We start from the raw sequence: 21,649 nt of genomic DNA on the forward strand, positions 1-21,649 counted from the left end.
CGGAGAGTCCCTGCGCTCTTGCTGGAGTACGCGCGGAGAGTCCCTGCGCTCTTGCTGGAGTACGCGCGGAGAGTCCCTGCGCTCTTGCTGGAGTACGCGCGGAGAGTCCCTGCGCTCTTGCTGGAGTACGCGCGGAGAGTCCCTGCGCTCTTGCTGGAGTACGCGCGGAGAGTCCCTGCGCTCTTGCTGCAGTACGCGCGGAGAGTCCCTGCGCTCTTGCTGGAGTACGCGCGGAGAGTCCCTGCGCTCTTGCTGGAGTACGCGCGGAGAGTCCCTGCGCTCTTGCTGGAGTACGCGCGGAGAGTCCCTGCGCTCTTGCTGGAGTACGCGCGGAGAGTCCCTGCGCTCTTGCTGGAGTACGCGCGGAGAGTCCCTGCGCTCTTGCTGCAGTACGCGCGGAGAGTCCCTGCGCTCTTGCTGGAGTACGCGCGGAGAGTCCCTGCGCTCTTGCTGGAGTACGCGCGGAGAGTCCCTGCGCTCTTGCTGGAGTACGCGCGGAGAGTCCCTGCGCTCTTGCTGGAGTACGCGCGGAGAGTCCCTGCGCTCTTGCTGGAGTACGCGCGGAGAGTCCCTGCACTCTTGCTGGAGTACGCGCGGAGGAGGGGGAAACCTATCTACGTATAAATTGAGGCAGTGGCTCCTTTGATGTTATGAACATAACACAAGTAAAATTAAATGCAACTTACTACTATAATTACTACTATAATTAAATGCATTGCATAACCTTACTACTACAATTAAATGCAATGCTTATCTTACTATTGTCATCCCCTCATTTCGAAAAATGAAAACAATACCTCTATCTAAGATGTTGGTAGCCCACCCCCCGGTTGTTCAAGGAATAGCTAGTTTTTCGGGTCCACAGTTCATTACAGATGTCATTGACTTAGGTCAGATTTTTGTTGTTTGGGTTTCAAGTATTTTGACTATAAGGTAAAATACAGTATACGATGTGCAACAAATGGGTCAATGGCAGAGCTACCTTTTTTTCTTTTTACCAGTAAAGAATAAAGTGAGAAAGAGGGTTATGGTACTGCCTCAATTTTAATGGGACGTTTCTTACTCCCTTTATCTGGGAATAACTAGGGAGAGGGAACGGAATCCTGAATAGCAGAGCAGCCACGAGATATACGCCTACGGGAGAGACGGGGGAAGTCAAAATATTGTGTCCCCTCACAGCCCGCGCTAAGTTGGCTCTGCGCACTTCGGCGCGCAACACGCCTCTTTTGAGAGGATGAACATTATTAGTTGACACCACTAGTGAAGCCTGAAAGAACTATAAATTTAATCTCGGGTAGTCTCGAGTGTTGTTGTTACTATTATTTTTAAGTCTGAATTTTTAAACGTGTCGTCTGTAGACCAAGGCTTAACTTCGTTTCAAAGTTAAATATTTTCTTCCGTTAAGGGGCTTTTAAAATTAAGAACTGGGAATAAGTTAACTGTTAATATGGTAAGGTACAAAAAGTGCTGCTATCGTGGTTGCCTGAGCAACGGTAGGGACGGAAATATAGGTTTTTTTACCTTCCCTTAACAAAAAACGAAGTATGATAATTGTGTTAAATGGATAAAGGCGTGCGGAAGAACCGATTTGTCAACCAACTTAATTAATCAAAACCATTACGTGTGTTTTAATCACTTTCCGGGAGGCTTAGGGCCAACAGAAACGTTCCCTGATCCAGATTCCTTTATAGGCTCTGGCTGTAGTGTTTTGTATATTACTAATGTTGCCTTACTTTTCACTTTAAATATAATTTTCAAAACATTTTCTATATAGGTTCAGTCAGTCATTTTACCAAAACTGAAAGATAAACCTATTGATCTCACTGTCTCAAAGCCATCTAATGTCTCAGTGTTGTGGACACGAAATGCAGTGTTTCCAAGGAACAAATATAACTTGTATTCCCTTGCGAACTCTGACAAGAATGGTAAGTTTGTATCTGGGAATAAGTTTTTATTGTCTGTCAAAAGCTATTTCCAAGGCTGTTTCCTCAATTTTATTTATTTGGAAATTGCGATTGAACAGAAACTGTGAAATTTTTGGTTTTGTTAAATATTCTGGTTATAGATTTCAGCCAAGAATTTTTCTCTGAAAACATTAAAGAGTTGATTGAAAGAACATCCAAAAGTATGGAATCGTGTAAACTGGCAATCCCTGGTGACCCAGTGAAAGATGTGATTGAAGAGATAATTAAGAAGCCTGATGAAATTAGTCTAAGTGATGATAAGATGAGTCTTTTATCAGTTTTAAATGGCAAACATATACGTGACCAATACGCATTCTTTGTTCTCACACATGAACTCCGTGAAAGTATGGAACTTAAAGATGCTACTTCAAAGTCATTTCTTGTAGTTAAGGGTTTCAAAGAATTACCCCTTGTGAAACAACAACTCATATTAAACAATTGGCTGAGAAGGTTTTTTGTGACGCTGCATATTAGATGGGTAGAGCTTAAACCAGCCGCCGCTAATGAGTCAAAAAAGGAGGAATCTAAGGAACCTCAACTTCTAAGCAACAAACTCTTGAAGGAGAAAGAAGAAAAAATAGTCCATCATTTAGGTGGATATATTCTGAAGAAAATTTTGCGAAGGTTCGACCAACCTAAACTTTTGGAAAGATGCATCTCTGAAGACGGGGGAAAGTCTAATCTCTATTCAAGCTGGAGTAAAAGGTTATCAAGAGGAGGATTGATAATTTTGAAACCACAAGCATTTGAACTTTTCAAACTAATGAATAACTTAGTAGCCCCCGTTTTTGAACAGTCAATTTTGAAAGACAACACAAGCAGGAAGGCAATGGTTTTTAATACATTAAAAACCAAATCGGTTCTAGATAGATGGAATAATTTATGGGGGGATAGTAATGATAAGGATAAAGAAAAATGTCTCAATATCATCATCGATACTTTGTGCAATAGTAGAGCTAAGGCTTTGCAAGATTTTTACAAGAGAAAAATTAACAAGGCTCGCAGTGATGTATTTTTACCTCTCCGTGTGACGTAGTCCAGGAGAGGTTCTGTAACGGCCGTGTCTGTGTGTGTGTCTGTCTGTGTGTGTGTCTGTCTGTGTGTCTGTCTGTCTGTCCGTTGTTACACCCACGTGACCGCGTTCGCAGTTTGCGTATCGGAGCAAACGTGTTCGCCATTTCCGAACTGCTTTCACAGTCACGGAAATGGCTCCTCTACTTGAGTTCTCACACCACCATCTTCTGGTCTTTGTCCATCCCACACGGACACCAGTCTGTTCTTACTGGCTTCTAATCACCACCATCTTCTGCTCTTTGTCAATCCCACATTGACACCAGTCTGCACTTACACTGGCTTCTAACACCACCATCCACTGGTCTTCCGTCTATTCCACATAGACACCAATCTGTATCATTGGCTTCTACTCCATTATCATCGTTTGGTTTTAGGATATACGCGGCGATCAGCTAGGGTTACGAGAAACGTCTAGCCTCCCTAAGGTGGGATCGCCACCAAAGGTTTTCGCAATTGCGCTTTTTCCTTACTATTATAATGGAAACGAATCGTATATATACCCCAAATTTGAAAAAAGCGGGCAAGAGGGGTACCCTTAACTTTAAACGTCAATATTAGCAAAGTTTGAGAAGATAATAGGTATAACTTTATTTTAAACGATTTAACTATTATTAATGTTAATTATTGAAGATTAAAATAATTAAAAATAATTATATTTATTTAAATATTAAAGATAAACCTCTGGTGCAAAGAGAGAGATTATCATTGCCTCCTATATCTACCAAGGCCCGTGCATGCGATATATTTCCTTCATTGCCTCTTATATCTATCAAGGCCCGTGCATTGTGATATATTTCATTCATTGCCTCCTATATCTATCAAGGCCCGTGCATTGCGATATATTTTTCAAAACAACAACAAAAATGGGAAACCCCAACTCAGAAACATAATAACGTTTTCATTGGATACTTTAAGTTTATATAATCTTCTTGACACGGAGAGGTAATATTTTGGTTTTCCCAACTTGTTGAAAACTAAAGGGAACGGTTTACTTCATTTGTGCTTACTTGTTTTTCTCCTTTTCGCAAAAACGACGGCATTTGTAACGACACTCCTAGTTCCGAAAGCATGTTATTAGAGTCACGAAAACCACGGTCGGTGAGAACTACATCATTGGCTTTGAAAAACGATTTGAGAGTCGCTCTAGTTTGTAAGGCGTGGTTTAGAATACGGGCATTATTGTTGCGTCCGTTGGAAAAGTATGGGCCAATAATGTCTATAATATAACCTGTTGTGGAGACGAGGACCATAGGTTTGAATATGTGCTGACCTTTGTGAACACAGAAGGACTTGTGAAGAACAGTATAATCCTGCGATCGACCAACTCGAATGTATGTACCATCAACAATAGTTATCAGACAATCTGGTGTATTTTTGGCGAAGAGTCTAACCGCAGAGGCCGACTGATGATTGGTTATTAAGTCTTCTCGTGGAATGTGGTTGAGCCCGAAATGTTGAGGAACAAACCGATCTGTTAGCGCTGCAATGACTTTTAGGATTATGTTCATACACGTTCTTTTATTAATTTGGAACAGTACTGACAACATCGTGTTCGATAAACCCATTCTCATCTTTGCAAGTAACAGTACTAATGCGGTCTTTGATGAACAGGTGTGGATTACCCCTATGCTGTCTTCTATTGTAGAGTGCAATGCAAGGAACTGTTCTTGAGATAGCGAGGTAAGGACTTAACAGTCGTGGTCACATGTCACTAGGTTTTCATAGCAACGCCTCTTCGTTGTGCGAACATTCTCGGCAAGACTTTTAAGTAGGCATCCTATTTCATTGGACGTAAACAATCCCTACTCACTATTCGCGGTGAGACCTCCAATAACTTCATCGGGAAGCTCGCCGTCAACCAAATGCGTAGAACAAATTCTGCTATCTGTCTTGACAAAGATAGACGAGTTCAACCACACAGCATTACGGACACTTTCCGTAACTCTAGTGCGTGCTTTCGATCCACAAACAAAGCACTTATGGCTTCCCAGTGTGAGACACTTAATATTCACCTCAATAGACATTACCGACGGTCTAGGACCTGTCACTGGTGCTGGTTCGGGTTCGGAATCAGACTCCCCAGATGCTTCACTACTACTTGCAGATGGCGTGCTGGCCGAGCGAAATTCTTGTAACTTCATGTACTGTGCTAAGCATTTCATGCAAGCTCTACTCTTATTTGCAACTAGAAGAAGAGCAGGTAAATGTTTGTTGAAACGCTGTACAATAAAGAAATTAACTACTCGACGGGTATTTACATAGCGACTTGATGAATTGGATATTTTATGATTACAGGAATAGCACTTATCCTGTGCCATGTCGCCACCGTTATCAAACTGTGGTGTTCATTAATGCTTCCCTCGTATTCGCATAAAACATATCTTTATCGAATTCCATTGTTGGGTGTGTTTTTTATATTTAAACGCCACAAATAGGTAAACTATTATTCAAACGTTTCTTAATTACCAAATAGTTTAACAGTTTTGTGTGCAATACAACCACTTTCAACAAAAATAGTCGATGAAGGTGTACTTCATTTGGATAGGTTCTAAGTGCGATAGTATTGTCTACATTGCACCAAAAAACTGTTAAGCTATTTGATAAATAAGAAAGGGTTGTCCAAATATATTGCCCTTTTTGTGCCGTTTAATTATAAAAAACACACCCAACACTGATATATTTTATGTGAATACGAGAGACACAACAGTCTGATAACGGTGGCGACAAAGCACAGTATTAGTGCTATTTTTGTGATGTTAAAATATATAATTCATCAAGATGTTATGTATATACCCGTGTAGTAGTTAATTTATAGTACCGCTTTCCAACAAACATCCAAGTGCTCTTCTCTTAGTTGCTGACAAAACCAAATCATGGTGAAATGCCACGCTTAATCTGAGATAAACGCAACTGACTTGGAACTCTTACCTAATATGGTTTAATATATATAAATAAAAGGATTTTACTCATTCCTAAACTTGTAAATAATGTAAATTCAATGCTTATAGTGTACACAATATTTAGTATGTCCATGATAAAAAGTCTAATGATAATATTGCCTACGTGTTAAATATCACTTCTGGGAACATTGTTGGTATTATTACTCTTAGTTATTTTTTACCTACTATTAATGGGGGGAAAACAAAGACTATACAACCCAGCCTATATAGCTATATATATGATCTTTGGGCAGCCCCTTGATTTTGCTTCATCCGCAATACATTGGTGCCGTGCGTGTTAAACATTTCTACAGGCGTTTGGTCTAAAAGAGCTGGAATTAGGCCAGATTTCTGGGACGTTTTTCTCGGTGTCCCTTTGCAGTTACAAAACGAAACTTTCCCAGAATTATTATTGATTTAGAGTTTAGATATGTTCCGACTTTCAAGTCATTTCAGGTAGGGGAAAACAGTCTACTCCGAGGTTTAATCGGCCTATTATTCCTATCTTTAGCATTATGGAGCGAAACATAAAATGACCTCAACTCGTAGATTCTTGAGATTTATTGCCTCTTTTTTCAACAAAACGATGGAGATCCAAGCCACGTAGAATACGCATGTAGAAACACCGCAGCAGCGAACAAAAGTTTTTTAACATTAGCTCGCCCAAAATCCTATGGGCCGTTGCCCTTATTCTTTGGAAAATTGTACTTCTCTGCGTTAGCTACTCTATACTTGAGTTCTCACACCACCATGTTTGGTCTTCGTCCATCCCACATGAACAGAAGTCTGGTCTTCGTCCATCCCACATGAACAGAAGTCTGGTACTTTTCTGGCTTCCAACACCACCCACCATCTTCTGTTCTTTGTCAATCCCAAATTGACACCAGTCTGCACTTACACTGGCTTCTAACACCACCATCCACTGGTCTTCCGTCTATTCCACATAGACACCAATCTGTATCATTGGCTTCTACTCCATTATCATCGTTTGGTTTTAGGACATACGCGGCGATCAGCTAGGGTTACGAGAAACGTTAAGCCTCCCTAAGGTGGGATCGGCCACCAAAGGCTTCCGCAATTGCGCTTTTTCCTTAAGGGAAACGATTTCTATATATATACCAAAATAATATACTAAAAAAATATATACTAAAATAATTAGAAATAATTATATTTATTTAAATATTAAAGATAAACCTCTCGTGCAAAGAGAGAGATTATTATTGCCTCCTATAACTACCAAGGCCCGTGCATGCGATATATTTCCTTCACTGCCTCCTATTCTATCAAGGCCCGTGCATTGTGATATATTTCATTCATTGCCTCCTATATCTATCAAGGCCCGTGCATTGTGATATATTTCATTCATTGCCTCCTATATCTATCAAGGCCCGTGCATTGTGATATATTTCATTCATTGCCTCCTATATCTATCAAGGCCCGTGCATTGCGATATATTTTTCAAAACAACAACCAAAATGGGAAGCTCCTCTCAGAAACATAATAATTTCTTTTCTCTGTATATAAAATGAAAATATGGATAATATTGCGCTCCTTCTTTAATGGTATGAATCCTTGCCTGTCTATTAATATTTTACGTAGGAGTAATACGTTTTTAGCGAAGTCTAGAGAGGATAAACATAAGCGAGATCGTTTCGGAAAAAAATACTGCTTCCACTAATGGGTTTATGCTCCTTGTTACTGTTGTATAGAGTAATCATGATAAAAGCTTAAAAAATTACGAGAGGACAGACCTTTTTTTATCCTCTTGTTTTATTCTTAATAGGAATATAAAACATTTATTTTGTATCAAAAAATATTTTTGGTGCTAAGATTGCTTTAGAAAAATCCAAACGGTTAGGCATTGGTAAAAAAGACATGTGTAAGCTATTTGCAGAGATGATAATTGTTTTACATGTTTTAAATAAGACTGAAGCTTCCACTATTGTGTTTACGCTCCTTGTTTGTTTCACTGAAAACCATCTAGGTGTAGATAACAGCCAGACCAAAAATTTCAAAAATATATATTTTAAATCTAATCAGATACGCCCACCTTGTTGAAAATAAACCTTTTAAATTTGCGGGAGTCATTCTTGAGAATTTTTCTTTGCTTGTAGGTTGTCAATTTATCTACCAGTAAATATTTGTGTTTGGAAGTTGGATATTAAGTCAAATTAAGTGGTTGTAAAGAGCCAGCAGGTTTTTGCCGCTTCTTTTTGTGAGTGTTTGATTTTTGTATGTAAAATGGAGGAAGATAATGTTGAGAGTAAGGATTAAATGCGTAAACGCAAAGCGCAGGAAAGGATGAGGTTAAAAAGGTCGACGTTTTCATTGTATACTTAAGTTTATATGATCTTCTCGACAAGGAGAGGTAATATTTTGGTTTTCTCAACTTGTTTACATTTATTTTCTTCTGAAGTAACATTACTTTTAAAAATATTAAGATTTCCCTCCCTTTAGAGACTGGCCTATAGTTATAGGCTTAATATTTTTTAAGATTTCTATAAAAGACAATGCATATTTTAGCATTTGCTCATTAAACCATGGAAATCATAGCGACCAACAAAGGTGCGCCTTTTCCAAAATATTATTTTTTACATTTATTGGGGGGAATTTGTCTTAAGGGAGGGGTATTTTGTCTTTAGCATCCATTCTGTGGGAAATTGCCCGGGGGATTTTGTCTCCTACCTGAGGGGATTATGTCCTTTTCTTCTCTAAAGGGAGGAGTATGTCCGGGGGATTATGTCCAGGGGGGATTATGTCCTACATTCGGAAAAGGTAGATTGATGCAATTATTGATCGTAAGTACTTTTTCCGAAAATCTAAAATTTTCAACATAATCAGAAGAAAAGATTTTTTGGGATACGTTTTATACGTTTTCGAATAAAAAAATTATGATCCATGCGTTTCTTGAAACAAATGTGGTTTTGGTTTCATTTATCAATTAGTATTTGGGCGAGTAACCGTCAGTGTCTTTTTTACGATAAACTTTGATCTTTTTTAAATTGTTGTAGCTCTATATTAGCGAAAAAACGAAACAGTTTTAATCATTGAAAAAAAATTGTATTAAAAAACCTGATAATGATATATAAAGGGACCCACCTGTAAACAAGCCACCGGCTTAGTGTAGAAATCCCTTCCTAGGCAAAGCTTAGATTATTATTATTATTATTAACTTTCAATAAAAACATTGTGATATTCAATATTTTCAGAAGTATATATTACTTCTCTTCGAGCGAATTGTACCACAAAGCGTGGTAACATGGGAACATTGAGAGCAACGTAACTAAACGGAATCACATACACGATAAATAGTACCATCATCATTACTCAATTAGCGCTTGACTATTTTCCACGGCGTGCACTGTTAAAAATGTTGTCCAAAAATTGGACGTAAATGGATTCAAACGGCTGACTCTGAGACAGCACAGTTTTTCATATATTTTTGGATAACGTAACTAGTGTTGAAAAAGGGGGGGTCGAATGATAAGCCAGATTTGGAGTCTCATCCAAAATTGGATCCAGAATTATCTATTAAGGGATCAATTATTACCCAGAAGTGGTCAGGATATTATCCACACATCAATCAAGCCCACATTGGACAAATTTCTAACCCATATCGTTCTAATATCAAGCCCATATTAAACTAATATCTAACGGATATTGAACTAAAATCAAGCCCGAATTGGACAAATTTCTAGCCGATATTGGACGAATATCGAGCCCATATTGGACAAGTTTCTAACCCATATTGGACTAATATCGAGCCCATATCGGTGTAATATCTAACCGACATTGGACAAATATTGAAAAATATAGGACTCATAAGAAGCCAATATAGAGGCTCGATGTTTTACTTCACCGAGTGATGAATGTCATGGAGCGGTTCTGTTCTCGACGTATCCATCTGTCTGCCTGTTGTTACACCCCAAGGGATCACGTTCACAGCTTCCGAATCTGAACAAAAGCGGTCTCAATTTCCGTATGGTATTCACAGTTCACGGATATCTGAAAAATTGTACTGACCTCTATTCTATTTTCTATCATCACCAATCTAACTACACCATTTTAAGGTCTTTCAGAGACTCGCGAAAGAATCATACTCTAGTTGTCAAAAGTCAATAATTGCTAGGCTCAAATTATAATAGGAAAAACGTCTCTTAAAACGATAAAACTAGTATATCATAAGTAACTTCCAGTAAAAATAATTAATATCAAATAATTCTAATAAATTATTTGAGAAAAACCTCTCTTAACCGAAAAATCTGTAGTCAAAGTTTACATACGACGAGTAACAAAGATTGGGTATGAAGTCGATAGACTGGATACATTTAAAAGTCTGTTTAAAGCGAGAAATTGAGACTTTGTATTGTTTTCGTTAGTAAATAAAAACGGAATAGAGAAGTAGTTTTGAATTAAGTGATCAAAGGATATTTCAAGTGTGACTCTCTGAAATATAGTAGGCGGTAGGGACGAGTGGATGTTTACTTCTCCTGAGAGACAGGCTTTGTACCTGACGTGTCTGTCTGTGTTTTGTTTTATCTTCTGCAATTGTTTATCAATGAAGAGAAATGATTGCATGTCTAGGTAAATAGGTATGTTGTTGATCCTCACATATTATTTCACTTTACCTTAACCCTTTTATATTACACTAACCCCTCTTTGTTCGAGTCTAGGGCGTTTATGTTGAGATAATATGGATGAGTTTCGCACCAAGAATCGAACGCATCCTTTGTCGAATTAAACCTAGCATTATCTATTATCCCCTTCTGATGTTACACATTAATTGTTGTTGCTTTTATGGCCATTTCGACGATACGGTAAGTGGTTAATCGTGATTGCTGAATGTTACATTTTGAGGGGTAAATGTATTTAATATGTTTATGGTATTGTTTAAGAAGTAGAATTTTTTAGAAGTATTGAATATATTCATTACCATAACAGAATAGTAGAATAACCGACTAGTAAGACTAAGTTGTTTAGGAAAACAGTACGAATAGTAGATTTTTTTCTCGCATATAAATAATGACTCTTGTTTGCATTAAACATCTTATTAATTTAAACACTCATAATAGTGCTATTCGGATAGGTATGTTATCGATTGGGCGTGTTATCAAAACAGCATTGTCCAAAACGGCTTTTTCATAAACGCGTTTGCCATTATAGCCATTTCTCGTTTTAGCGCATTTTGATTACAGCGTTTATATCTTGAGCGTACGAAAGTACGCCTTTTCCAAAATATTGTTGTTTATCTTCATTAACGTCCCAAAATAATATGCCTTTTCCAAAAAAATATATTTTATATTTACCTCCGATATAACATTACTCCTTTTTGCATAATATTGTTCTTTGTCCTATATACTTAATATAATAGATATTTCCCTCCCTATCAATCACAGTTTGGGAAATATCGCTGTATTGAGAAACGCGGAAACAGCAATCGCGGTTTTGCTTCCACGCGGTTTTGCAAACCGCGGTTTTAGGAACCGCTTTATTCCAAAACGCTCTTTTGAAAACCGCTCAACTACCCGTGAACCATTTGGATATACTAGTAACTTACTTCAACGCTAGATGTTGCTAGACCGTACGTAGTAGAAAATAGCGTTTTGGAAGATGAGATGAATTAAAAATTGAATTTTTCTTTTCGTGCCCCTCTGAAGAATCCGTAAAGCTACTTTAACGGTTCAGAGTGAGCCAAAAGTAAATAAACATTGATATAAAAACATTTGGCTTCTTTATTAGAACCGACTGTCATAACGACAACAATTTCGTGGTAGTTAAAGGTCTGATCGTAATCGGGTTATGGCTTCAAAGCTTTCTTTCTTTTAGTAGTGGCTAGAGATAAATCAAGTTCTAGAACGGACTGACATTAACAGTCATGCTGTCTAACAAAGAATATCGTTGTTGCAAAGTTTGAGAAGAAGTCTTCAACATTTTAATCTTCTTTCATATGTTCTAACGTCAATGTATTTGAAGCAACCCAATGCAGTTTCAAGGAAATAATAGGCCATGATTCAACTGAAGTATATATCTAGTTCCATATCTTTGAGAGCTTGCTCTACCTTTGTATTCTTTCGCGCATACCAGATTTCAACGAAAAAGATAAAAATGGACAGCATGTTTAAAAACGCGAACAGTATGAACATGACGCTGATATCATGGAATGACGTCTTCGAGGATTCCATGCTTTGTTTTTGCTTCAGATATTTTGAGCATGCAATACCACGCCTTAGATAGTTCTGTCGTTTATGGTGTCCAGTTTCCCAAAAGTTCTGAATTCTGCATTAAGAATTTAAAGCAAAACTCGATAATGAAATACGGACATCGATTGAATTAGGCAAGACACGTTTGTTTAAGCAAATTAAGAACTATTTACAAGGGAAAGATACCGACATTTAAAAAATTATAAAGAGATAAAAATGAGGTTAATTCGAATTAATTTCTAGCATGTTGCTGGGGTTAAAGTACTGACCGTCCAGGTCGAGCACGTACGAGAGAGAGCAAAACCGAGCCCTGTGGCTCTTGACTACGGCTGTCCCGGTGAAAGTTTTCTCTTTTTTTGTAAAAATGTATTATAAAACCAGCATAAAAACTTAAGCCTTGTTTCATCCGAGAACGCCCAAAATCTATTATATCTAATTGGGGTAGCTGGCGAACCACATTCTGGTTTCTTCGGGAGATTGAGTTATCTAGAACGTGACTACTTTATGCAAAATGACAGAGAATGTTCTACTTCTTTCAAGGGCTTGAAGTTCATTAAAGGTTTTTGGAGAGCCCATCGATATGAAAGGTTCTTTTTGTCTCTTTAAAACTAGCAGAATACGTTACCTTATGTTTATGACGTTTTTCATGAAAGTTGTTGCATTAGTTGACATTAACAAATAACCAAAGGTCGGCAAGAAAGTTGTTTTTCCGTAATGTAATGTCTTTCTCGATGTGTAGTACAAATGACAAAACATTTCCAATTGAGAAAGCATGCTGATATAGACCGCGTTTACTTCGTTGAAAGCTAAACGTGAATCATAATACCCCTTCAGCTGCAACTTTTCGAATCTTCGCTCGTATTCGTTGAAGAGCCTTTCATTTGTGCCCTAATAAAAGGAGAGTTAGAATTGTAGTCAAATTAATCATCAAATCATCTTTAAACTAGGATGCCTTAGAGGTGTCAGCTTGATCTTTACAAACGCCCTTCGGATAACAAATATGTTGTCTGACTCAACCAGAAACCTTTATTATATTATTGCCAAACTCTCGTCTAAAATAGAAATTTTAACTTTTTGTAATATTAAAGGAGAAATATAAATATAATTTTCGTTTCTTTTGAACTAGTTTCTAAATAGGAACTTAAATCAATTGGCCATTCGTATGAGTAAACTTACCGAAAATTGATTTTAATAATCGAGACAATTACTACGTCTTTTAATTAATATTTCATAAATATTACCTGAATATTTTTTAAATATTAAAGATTATATTGTTATTTTAGATTCATTGAGATAAAAATATTGGTAACGATATTTCAGTTAAGCTTCGATATTGACAACGGTTAATTTACGATATAAGCTAACGAAGATAGTCTGTTTATAGCATTAAGTGGAAACTTCAATTGTCAGAAAACATTAGATAACTTCAAAATCGAGAGTTAGCAACTTTAAACAATCTCAACAGAATGTCCGAGTTATCATTATATGTGATAATGTAAGATAGTGTGACGAAGCGGCTCAGTGAACGTTGGCCAATGGCCTCATACAGTTTGGCTTGACCATTGTCGTCAATGGTCAGGGCCGTCATAAGAGGGGGTCCAGGTGGGCCCGGCTCACTCTGCAGTTGGTTTGGCCCTCCCTGTGGAATTCATGGGGGGAAAATATTGAATAGATGGCCCTAATTATACTTATGGTAGACAGAACAACTAATTTCTGCAATAAAATGTTAAATTTGATGTGACGTCTTGGAAATGGAATTTATAAAAGTTATTGCTATTCTACTATAGAAGCTTAGAAGATTCTTACCAAAATATCATTTTCACTAGGAGAATGAGCTATTACCTGGAAAGAGGAGGGCACAAAAAATCTGCCTTTTGTCCTCCAGGCAGCTTTTCTACCTTGTCTGAATGGTATGAATCCTCCATGTGTGAAAAGCAGCTATATCAGGGTCAGGCTGTGAAAAAAGCAATTTTTTTTAAACTGGAGTTGTGGCCAGTAGAGCCAAGGTAGTTTAATTTAAAAGCTGGTCACTTACCATCTTTAACCTTCAAAATCAATCTTTTATATTTAATGGTCAAATTATATTTTCTTGACAATATGTGCTTAGCTGTTCCATATGCAATTTGAAAGGTTAAAATATCAAAACAGACAAAGTTGGAGGTAATTTTTAAACAAGTCTCTAAGTCTACAAATCAGAATCATATTATCGTCGTCATCATCCCTTCGAAAAAGTAATACTCCGAATCCGTAATTCGGGGCATACAGCTGTTAGTGAATCGTGCCAGTAAGTAAATATCTGAATTATGCGGTCAAATTGAATAGTTGCGTGGATAACCGTAAATTTTAGACATGATCCCTAATAGTTGTAAAACCCAATTAAAACCGAAACCCGCTTCAAGATTTAAACAGAAAGCAGCCCCTTATCCCTCACGGGCCTTAGACTTGAAAAGATTCTTTCCGCCTAAACCTAAACCCAAAAATGGATTGAGCCATGGTCATGATGGTGAATCCAATAGTTTAAGCTCGATATGCAGTACAAATGAATGTTTACACAGGGTTCATACACGACCTGTAAATTCTGGAAAACCCCGAAAAGTCAGGGAAATTGAAAATGGGCCTAAATGGTCAGGGAAAAATCAGAGAAATTGAAAATGGACCTTAAAAGTCAGGGAAATGTCTGGGAAAAATATGATGGAGGGAAATTTAAAGTCTGGAAAAGAGTATAAGGGTGAGATTTAACCAAATTCGCGGAGCTCGCATCGCTCGCTCCGGCTATGTATGATCTACTTAGGTAAAGTTAAATTTAAACGAAATAGTTCGCTTATTTTTATAACAATAATGACTCGTGCAAAAATGATTCGAATGAACTTAGATTGGTTTTCATATATTTAAGTTATTGCCAATGGTCAGAGAAATTTGTGCAATTTAGTCAGGGAATTTGTAAGCAATAATATTTTGGGAAAGGTGTCATTTACTGCTTTAAGCAACGATATGTATGCAATGATATGTAATCAACAATATTTTGGAAAATATGTTAACCTAACCTGACTTATTTATGCTTACATATCGTTACTTAAACCAATAATTTGACATCTTTTCCAATCGATATGTAAGAAATTATATTTTGGAAAAGGTGTTACCTTTTCCAAAATATTGCTTACCTTCGTAAGAGTAGAACCGTAAAATCTCGCGACGATGCCTTCTTCCCCCCCTTCTTCTAAATCCCTACTTGGTAAAAGTAAAATTTTGAAACTACGTGGGAAGTTGCAAAATATTTAAGAAAAACGTATGTTGCTTAGCGAGCTGGACAAATAGATACCGAGTCAAGCCGAGCCGCCTTTTTTCGACTGAACTTTAGATAATGCATCCAGCCTCTGACCGGCAAAAAATTCTAGGAAAGAGACATACCTGAGGATGGAAAACTTCAACTAGCCCGGTTAATGATATTTGGTATTCAGCTTCGCGATAATTTGACAGAATGTTGCGTTCGTAGAGCTCAAATGGATGAGTGTAAGTTTTGTTCTGGGGAATCGTAGATTTATAGTACACTGAATGAAGCCAAGGTGTATGGCTTAAATCGCCATACTAAAAATAAAAAAAATAAAAAACCATGAAACCAATATAATTTTCTGCGAGACATGAAGGAATACGCTATAGTCCCATTGGACCGAAACCGCTTTTTGGTTTTTTATGGAGAATATATTTAAATTTCCAGCCCAATGGCAGGTTTCTGCTGAATGGGAGTTTATTTGAAAGAATTAGTGTCTGTGAGGATTTCGAATCACCGCAGCAGCATGATAGAATATCAGGCTTTTAATTCAGAGGCTCTGGTTCAAACCCAGAGAAGGAAATTGTAAGTTTGGTTAGGTTAGGTTAGGTTATTATCCTACTAATTAGCTGCCACCTTTTCCTAAACATTCTCTTACTAATTAGCTGCCACCTTTTCCTAAACATTCTCTTACTAATTAGCTGCCACCTTTTCCTAAACATTATCCTACTAATTAGCTGCCACCTGTTCCAAAATATTCTCCTAATAATTAGCTGCCACCTTTTCCAAAACATTCTCCTACTAATTAGCTGCCACCTTTTCCAAAATATTCTCCTAATAGTTTGCTCCCACCTTTTCCAAAACAATGCAATTCTCTCCAATATCAATCACTCTTAAAATTAAATTTTGCATTTCAAACTTCAATATATATATACAACGAAAACTGTATGGTAAAAAAATTCCTCAAAAAAATTGAAAACGTTTGGTTTTTAAATTTTGATATATATTTTCCCAAAACCGCACATTTAAGCTGTTTTCGGTTGAATGGGAAACGCATTCGGTCGAATGGGACACAAGGAGAAATACAATACTTGCCAATAAGTCGTATTCATTGAAGAGAGGAAAGTACGTTATGTTAACCCTGAAAAGACGAATAATTTATCTCTTATGGTAACATTGTTTTGGATAACGCTGAAAATATTTACCGGCCTCTCGGATACAAAAGGAAATCATAGCAAAGGGTCTCTCCGGGTCCGAAACTGCTGAAATCGTAGGTTTTCGTAATAAAGTTGAAGTTTTTCTAGAAAAAACGAAACGACAGACAACAAGTTGGGAAACCAAAAGTTTACCTCTCCAAGCCAAGTCAAATACTGTCTTTCCATTTATTTTACCGGAATATGCAATATTTTCTGCTATTAAATAATAAGAAACTGGCTTTAAAATTATTCTAATGAATTAATTAAGCTTTATACAGGGTGGATCAGAAATATTCGTTCCTCATAACATTGGATTCTTGGCAAACTTTGAAGTCGAAATTTCCTGAGCCGTATTTGTCTAAACAAAACCGTTTCAGAGTTACAAGCCCTTAAACTCCGTGCCCGTTTCGACTATAATACTCTCTTCAGACGAGGCGTAAAATCTTCGATTAATTTGACATAGTTTATTTAATACTTCTGAAAAGAAAACGGACAGTAAACCGATTTTAGTTTAACGGAATACAAGTTTTCTGAAGGAAAAGGTACATTGCCTCTCAGTACCTTTTCCAAACACGCTTTGGTTTCAACTTGTTGTCTGAAGAGGTTGTATTTAACTAGAGGTACAGAAAGGTTTTATACGAGATTTCATCTGTGATTGCCAAATTAAGACGTTTCTACAAATTCTCTGTCTCGCCTTTAAAGTCTGCCTTTGCTGATGGGCAGCCAAAGCTTTACACGCTCTTCAGACGAAACATTTCTTTCAGAAAACCTGAAATCCATTGCACTAAAATCGTTTTACAATCCGTTTTCTTTCCAAAAGTAACAACAGTATTGAACAACTCATGTCTTATAAAACAAAGATTTTACACCTCGTCTGAAGAGTATATTAGGGCCCAATTAGCAGGGTTCAAAAAAAAAAACACAACCCACCGGGTTTTAATCGATATTTGCGGTTTTTTTTTGAGTTTTTTCACTTTAGCGGTTGCGTTCATGGTAAAATTTGTCGTTCAAAAGTTACTGCTCAATAAAAAAATTGTCTTAAAATGAATATTATTAAATAGTACTTTTGAAGTTGAAATAAGATATATCTAACAAATATTTTAAACTGTCTTTAATATGAATTTATTCTAGCATTCAGTCGATAGCTCTTGAATATAAATATTCCCATTCAACATAAAATCGTCCTTCGGGCTATAAATTGTTTTAAATTTGGCTACAATTGTACAAATCTGAATTTGATCCAAAGGAATTCAATCCAATTGGAGTAAAACCGTTTTTATTCCATTTCATTCTCTCTTTGAGGACAGAAAACGTGTCACTGTTAATTTTAAACATAAAATGTATATAAGATCAACCTAACAAGTTATGGGTACTGTCATTAAAATAATGCATAAAAATTCATCATAAAATATTTTTCGTAATGAAATTTTGATGGAAAAAGTGTTCAGTAGCCTAATATTTTCAAATGATTCATATTTTACAATCAAGTCATTAAAACTGAAAACTTTAATATTGGTTTTGATTAGTTTTGCACACGTCATTTACACTTCCATTTTCTCGTTTCCGTCTATTACTATATTCTGGAATCTTTAATTCAGAGATACGAAATTGGCTATTTATGATCAGTAGTATGACCAAACAATTTACGTAATTACGTTTTCAATGAAATATAGCGCAACTTCTAACTCTGGTCAATCTACACAAGCTGAATAATATCATACAGAGCACTTACCATAAACACCAAGACTTTCATTACAGTTCTGGGATCCATGACGTAGGATATTTTATATCATTTATATATATATATCAAAGATGTCTTGAAATGTACAAGACGCAATTGGTCTATGAAGGACACACTAAATGTCTAAATTTGGAAATGGAAAAGTGAAAGAAAAACAAAGATTATTTTCATGGTTCCGTAGACAATTTCATAATTAAATAATCGTTGTACCCTACTATTAGGCAAGTTTGGAACAATGCAACGTTGGAATATCACCGCAAAGTAAAAATAAGCCTGAGTCACCTTATAATAAGTTTAATAATAATAATTCTAGTCAATAGTGGTCGCGCAAAACGTTAATGTGCCATAGTCATCTTGTTCTTATCAATAATGGGAATCGGTCGCGTTATTGACCCCAATTTTCAAAAAATCGGGAAAGAGTCAGAGGTTAGGGGTCAAATGCCAATAATAGCTAAGTTTCAAATTATATTAAGGTCAAAGTGACTTAACTATTACACTAGTATTTAGGTAAGAAAAGGCGATGAAGATAATCAATAATCTATAAATAAAAACTGTCATTGTAGGCACAGACTGGAAAGTGTAAAAGATAAGTGTAGAAAATTAATTGCCTGAAGTAACAAATATACAAATTATCACTTTTGAGGACATGATTATGAAAAATCATTTATTTGATAAAATTCTTATCTCAGTTTTTTCGACCAAAATCACTTCAGTAAAATATTTTAGCATGAAACATGAGTACCATTTTAAAAATTCTTATCTTTCTTTTTCTCACCAAAATTACACCAGTAAAATATTTTAACATGAAACATTCGCATTATTTTAAATAATAGTAGGCGTTTGCATTTTATTTTCTCTCAAAAAATATACAATTAGGTTGAGAATTCGGCCCCATAAGGAGAATAAAATGGACAGAAAATCGTTAGAAATAGAATAAAAGAAAACCCGTATGAAAAATTAACAAAACGCATTCGTTAATTGTAAAGTTTTCGAAGTTTTAAACATTATCGTGTTGTAAAGCTCTCAAAAGATCACGATAATCTACAGATCATTTCGACACTGGCAGCCGGAACTAGAAACCTCCAAAAAATAGCCAAATTTTTCAAATGCACTGTCAAAGGCTTCGTCATCCACTCCTTATGTGCAAAATCCATTCTGGGTAAATAATGTTGAAAATATTTTTGGCAAATGAAATTATGGTGAAAAAAAAAGTAAGATACGAGTTTTTTAAAAATAATTGATGTTTTAAAGTCATCTTGTCAAAAGTGAAAATTTGAATATCTGTTACTTCAGTTTTCTGTCAATTCTGTCTGCTCTGCTTGGCAGTCTACGCCCAATCAAAGTCAAATTGCTTCCACGTCATTTTCACATGCAAATCACAGAGGAAGCGGTAGACCTGTGCAAAAAAAGATTCCGTAGACCTATTCACAAACAGATTCCGTAAACTTGGTCTCAAAGAGATTCTGTAGATCTGTGCATCAACAGATGTCATAGACTTGTGCATTACCAGTAATCTGTCATCTAGAATCATTACTACTAGTAATCTGTCATCTAGCTTCATTACTACTAGTAATCGGTCATCTAGCTTCATTGGTAACTTAATATATTAGTGTGGGGGTCCTTTTCAAACTTAACTTGTTAGCTCATCCAAGGCTAGGTACCTTTAGTTTTTCAACCACCACGAAAATTGGGCCAAATAGTTTTAAACGTGCTATCATCATAAACTGACTCTTAACATGAAGTATCGATGCTAAAATATCGCAGATTGGAATGCTTTTGAAAATTTAAAATTAAGCTAACTAAAACTTAAATTTAATCAATGAAAATTAGAAAGCGGAACATTAGTATGTGGCTTTCGTTTACAACCGTTTTCAAGTCAAACAAACGTATTGTTATTGCATAACGGTTTCCACATAATGGCTATTTGTAAAATATTTTGCCATGTTATTTCTATGGAAGAATTTCGTGTTTTTTGTCGAAAGGATAGATTATTTTTATTGCAATGGAAACCACCCTTAGCAACATTAATTTTCATAAAATAAACTATTAAATAGATCTCTTTGAAATCTTAAACACATAGTGAGGACCCGAGTTAAACATCTGTGGAAATTTTTCAAAACAGTTAATAAAATAAATAATGCTACATCCAATCAGAAAACCTTTTTTATACATTAAATTTAGTATGAAATCTAATCTAATAGAACTAACGCAATCTTACAATTTTTAAATGAAAGATAGTTCCACTTACTGAAATTATGGTGGTAAAATTTGGTCGACAAAAAGTGGTACCAAGATCTCTCACAGAAAGTTTGCTTTGATAAAAATTTATAATCGAAATTCCATATTTTATAATATATCGACGAAATAAAAATTTATCAGGTTTCACTTCTATGGGTAAGTTCTGAACTGTTACACTCGACTGCAAAATATTCCTATTCGCGACTTAAACTCGAAATGCGTAGTTACACGTACGCGTTAAAATATAAAGTGTCGGAAAGATAGCAATCAGCTTTTAAGTGCTATACAACACGCGATTTAACATTGCCACCTTCAAGCTGGTTCGCATCTCATGAATGTTTTCTGGGTTCGGCGTTTTTGTTCTCTGGTATTCTCACTTGTGCAGGGCTAAAAGATGAAAACCAGAACAATCAATATTCATGATGTAAATGAATTTATTCATTACTCAACAAATGAATCGTATCTGAACTCGTGTTATTCTACTCGTTATTTAAGCTTTTGCTAATGATCATTTTAAAACACGGAGTCCTCAAGCGATTTCCAAAACATTACCTAGTAGAGGAAACGAATACATTACAAATTGGATCGATTTTCTAAACCCTTCTAGTAGAAGAAAAACAAGTTAGGGAAACGAACATTTTACCTCACCGAGTAAAAATGAGAACTATCTTCTTACTTATCTACCCAACTGATATATGTAAAAGTATTTGCTTGCGCTATAGCTAAAAAAACAAGTTATTAAAGTCTCGGATGCTATGAAAACGCTTTCCTCTCAATATACCTTAATAACAGACAGAATAATTGCCAATTTTTCTAAATACTTCAGCTGCAATATCTCTTGCCGCAAAAAAGGAGAATATGAATAAAAGAATAAAAGTATTGCTTGATCAAACCTTTCACTACAGCGAAAATGTTGTGGTAACGTCCCATGACTCTATTAATTAACCTAGAACTATTTATTTAACACCTTTCAGTGTCACATAGCACCTTTCAGAGTGTAGCATAACACCTTTAAGAGTGTAGCATAAT

General features: G+C 36.2%; 1 protein-coding gene and 2 long non-coding RNA genes across 4 annotated transcripts; all 3 read right to left on the reverse strand.

The window, feature by feature from the left end:
* Positions 1 to 11,900: 11,900 nt before the first annotated feature.
* On the reverse strand, positions 11,901 to 15,064 carry LOC149645053 (uncharacterized). 2 transcript variants are annotated; one of them, XM_089850364.1, is made up of 4 exons: positions 14,213 to 15,064; positions 14,020 to 14,131; positions 12,803 to 13,065; positions 11,901 to 12,253 (listed from the first exon to the last, which is right to left on the reverse strand). In XM_089850364.1, exons 3-4 carry the CDS (start codon positions 12,949 to 12,951, stop codon positions 11,989 to 11,991), a joined length of 414 nt encoding a protein of 137 aa, XP_089706490.1. In that variant the 5' UTR covers positions 12,952 to 13,065; positions 14,020 to 14,131; positions 14,213 to 15,064; the 3' UTR covers positions 11,901 to 11,988. The 2 variants fall into 2 exon arrangements, with proteins under 2 accessions (XP_089706490.1, XP_089706491.1); XM_089850365.1 differs by lacking the exons at positions 14,020 to 14,131; positions 14,213 to 15,064 and having other exon boundaries at positions 12,803 to 13,128.
* A 167-nt stretch (positions 15,065 to 15,231) lies between these two features.
* LOC149645054 (uncharacterized) lies at positions 15,232 to 16,774 on the reverse strand. Its single transcript, XR_016371985.1, has 3 exons — positions 16,651 to 16,774; positions 16,541 to 16,586; positions 15,232 to 15,762 (listed from the first exon to the last, which is right to left on the reverse strand). It is a non-coding gene; the product is annotated as an uncharacterized LOC149645054 (long non-coding RNA).
* A 2,405-nt stretch (positions 16,775 to 19,179) lies between these two features.
* On the reverse strand, positions 19,180 to 20,819 carry LOC149645055 (uncharacterized). The gene is made up of 3 exons (XR_016371986.1): positions 20,631 to 20,819; positions 19,671 to 19,778; positions 19,180 to 19,537 (listed from the first exon to the last, which is right to left on the reverse strand). It is a non-coding gene; the product is annotated as an uncharacterized LOC149645055 (long non-coding RNA).
* Between the last annotated feature and the right edge of the window lie 830 nt (positions 20,820 to 21,649).

Source organism: Phalangium opilio, unplaced genomic scaffold, assembly GCF_054372755.1.
Source record: "Phalangium opilio isolate 3A_F unplaced genomic scaffold, DU_Popi_V2 ptg000090l_1, whole genome shotgun sequence".
Lineage (NCBI taxonomy): Eukaryota > Metazoa > Arthropoda > Arachnida > Opiliones > Phalangiidae > Phalangium > Phalangium opilio.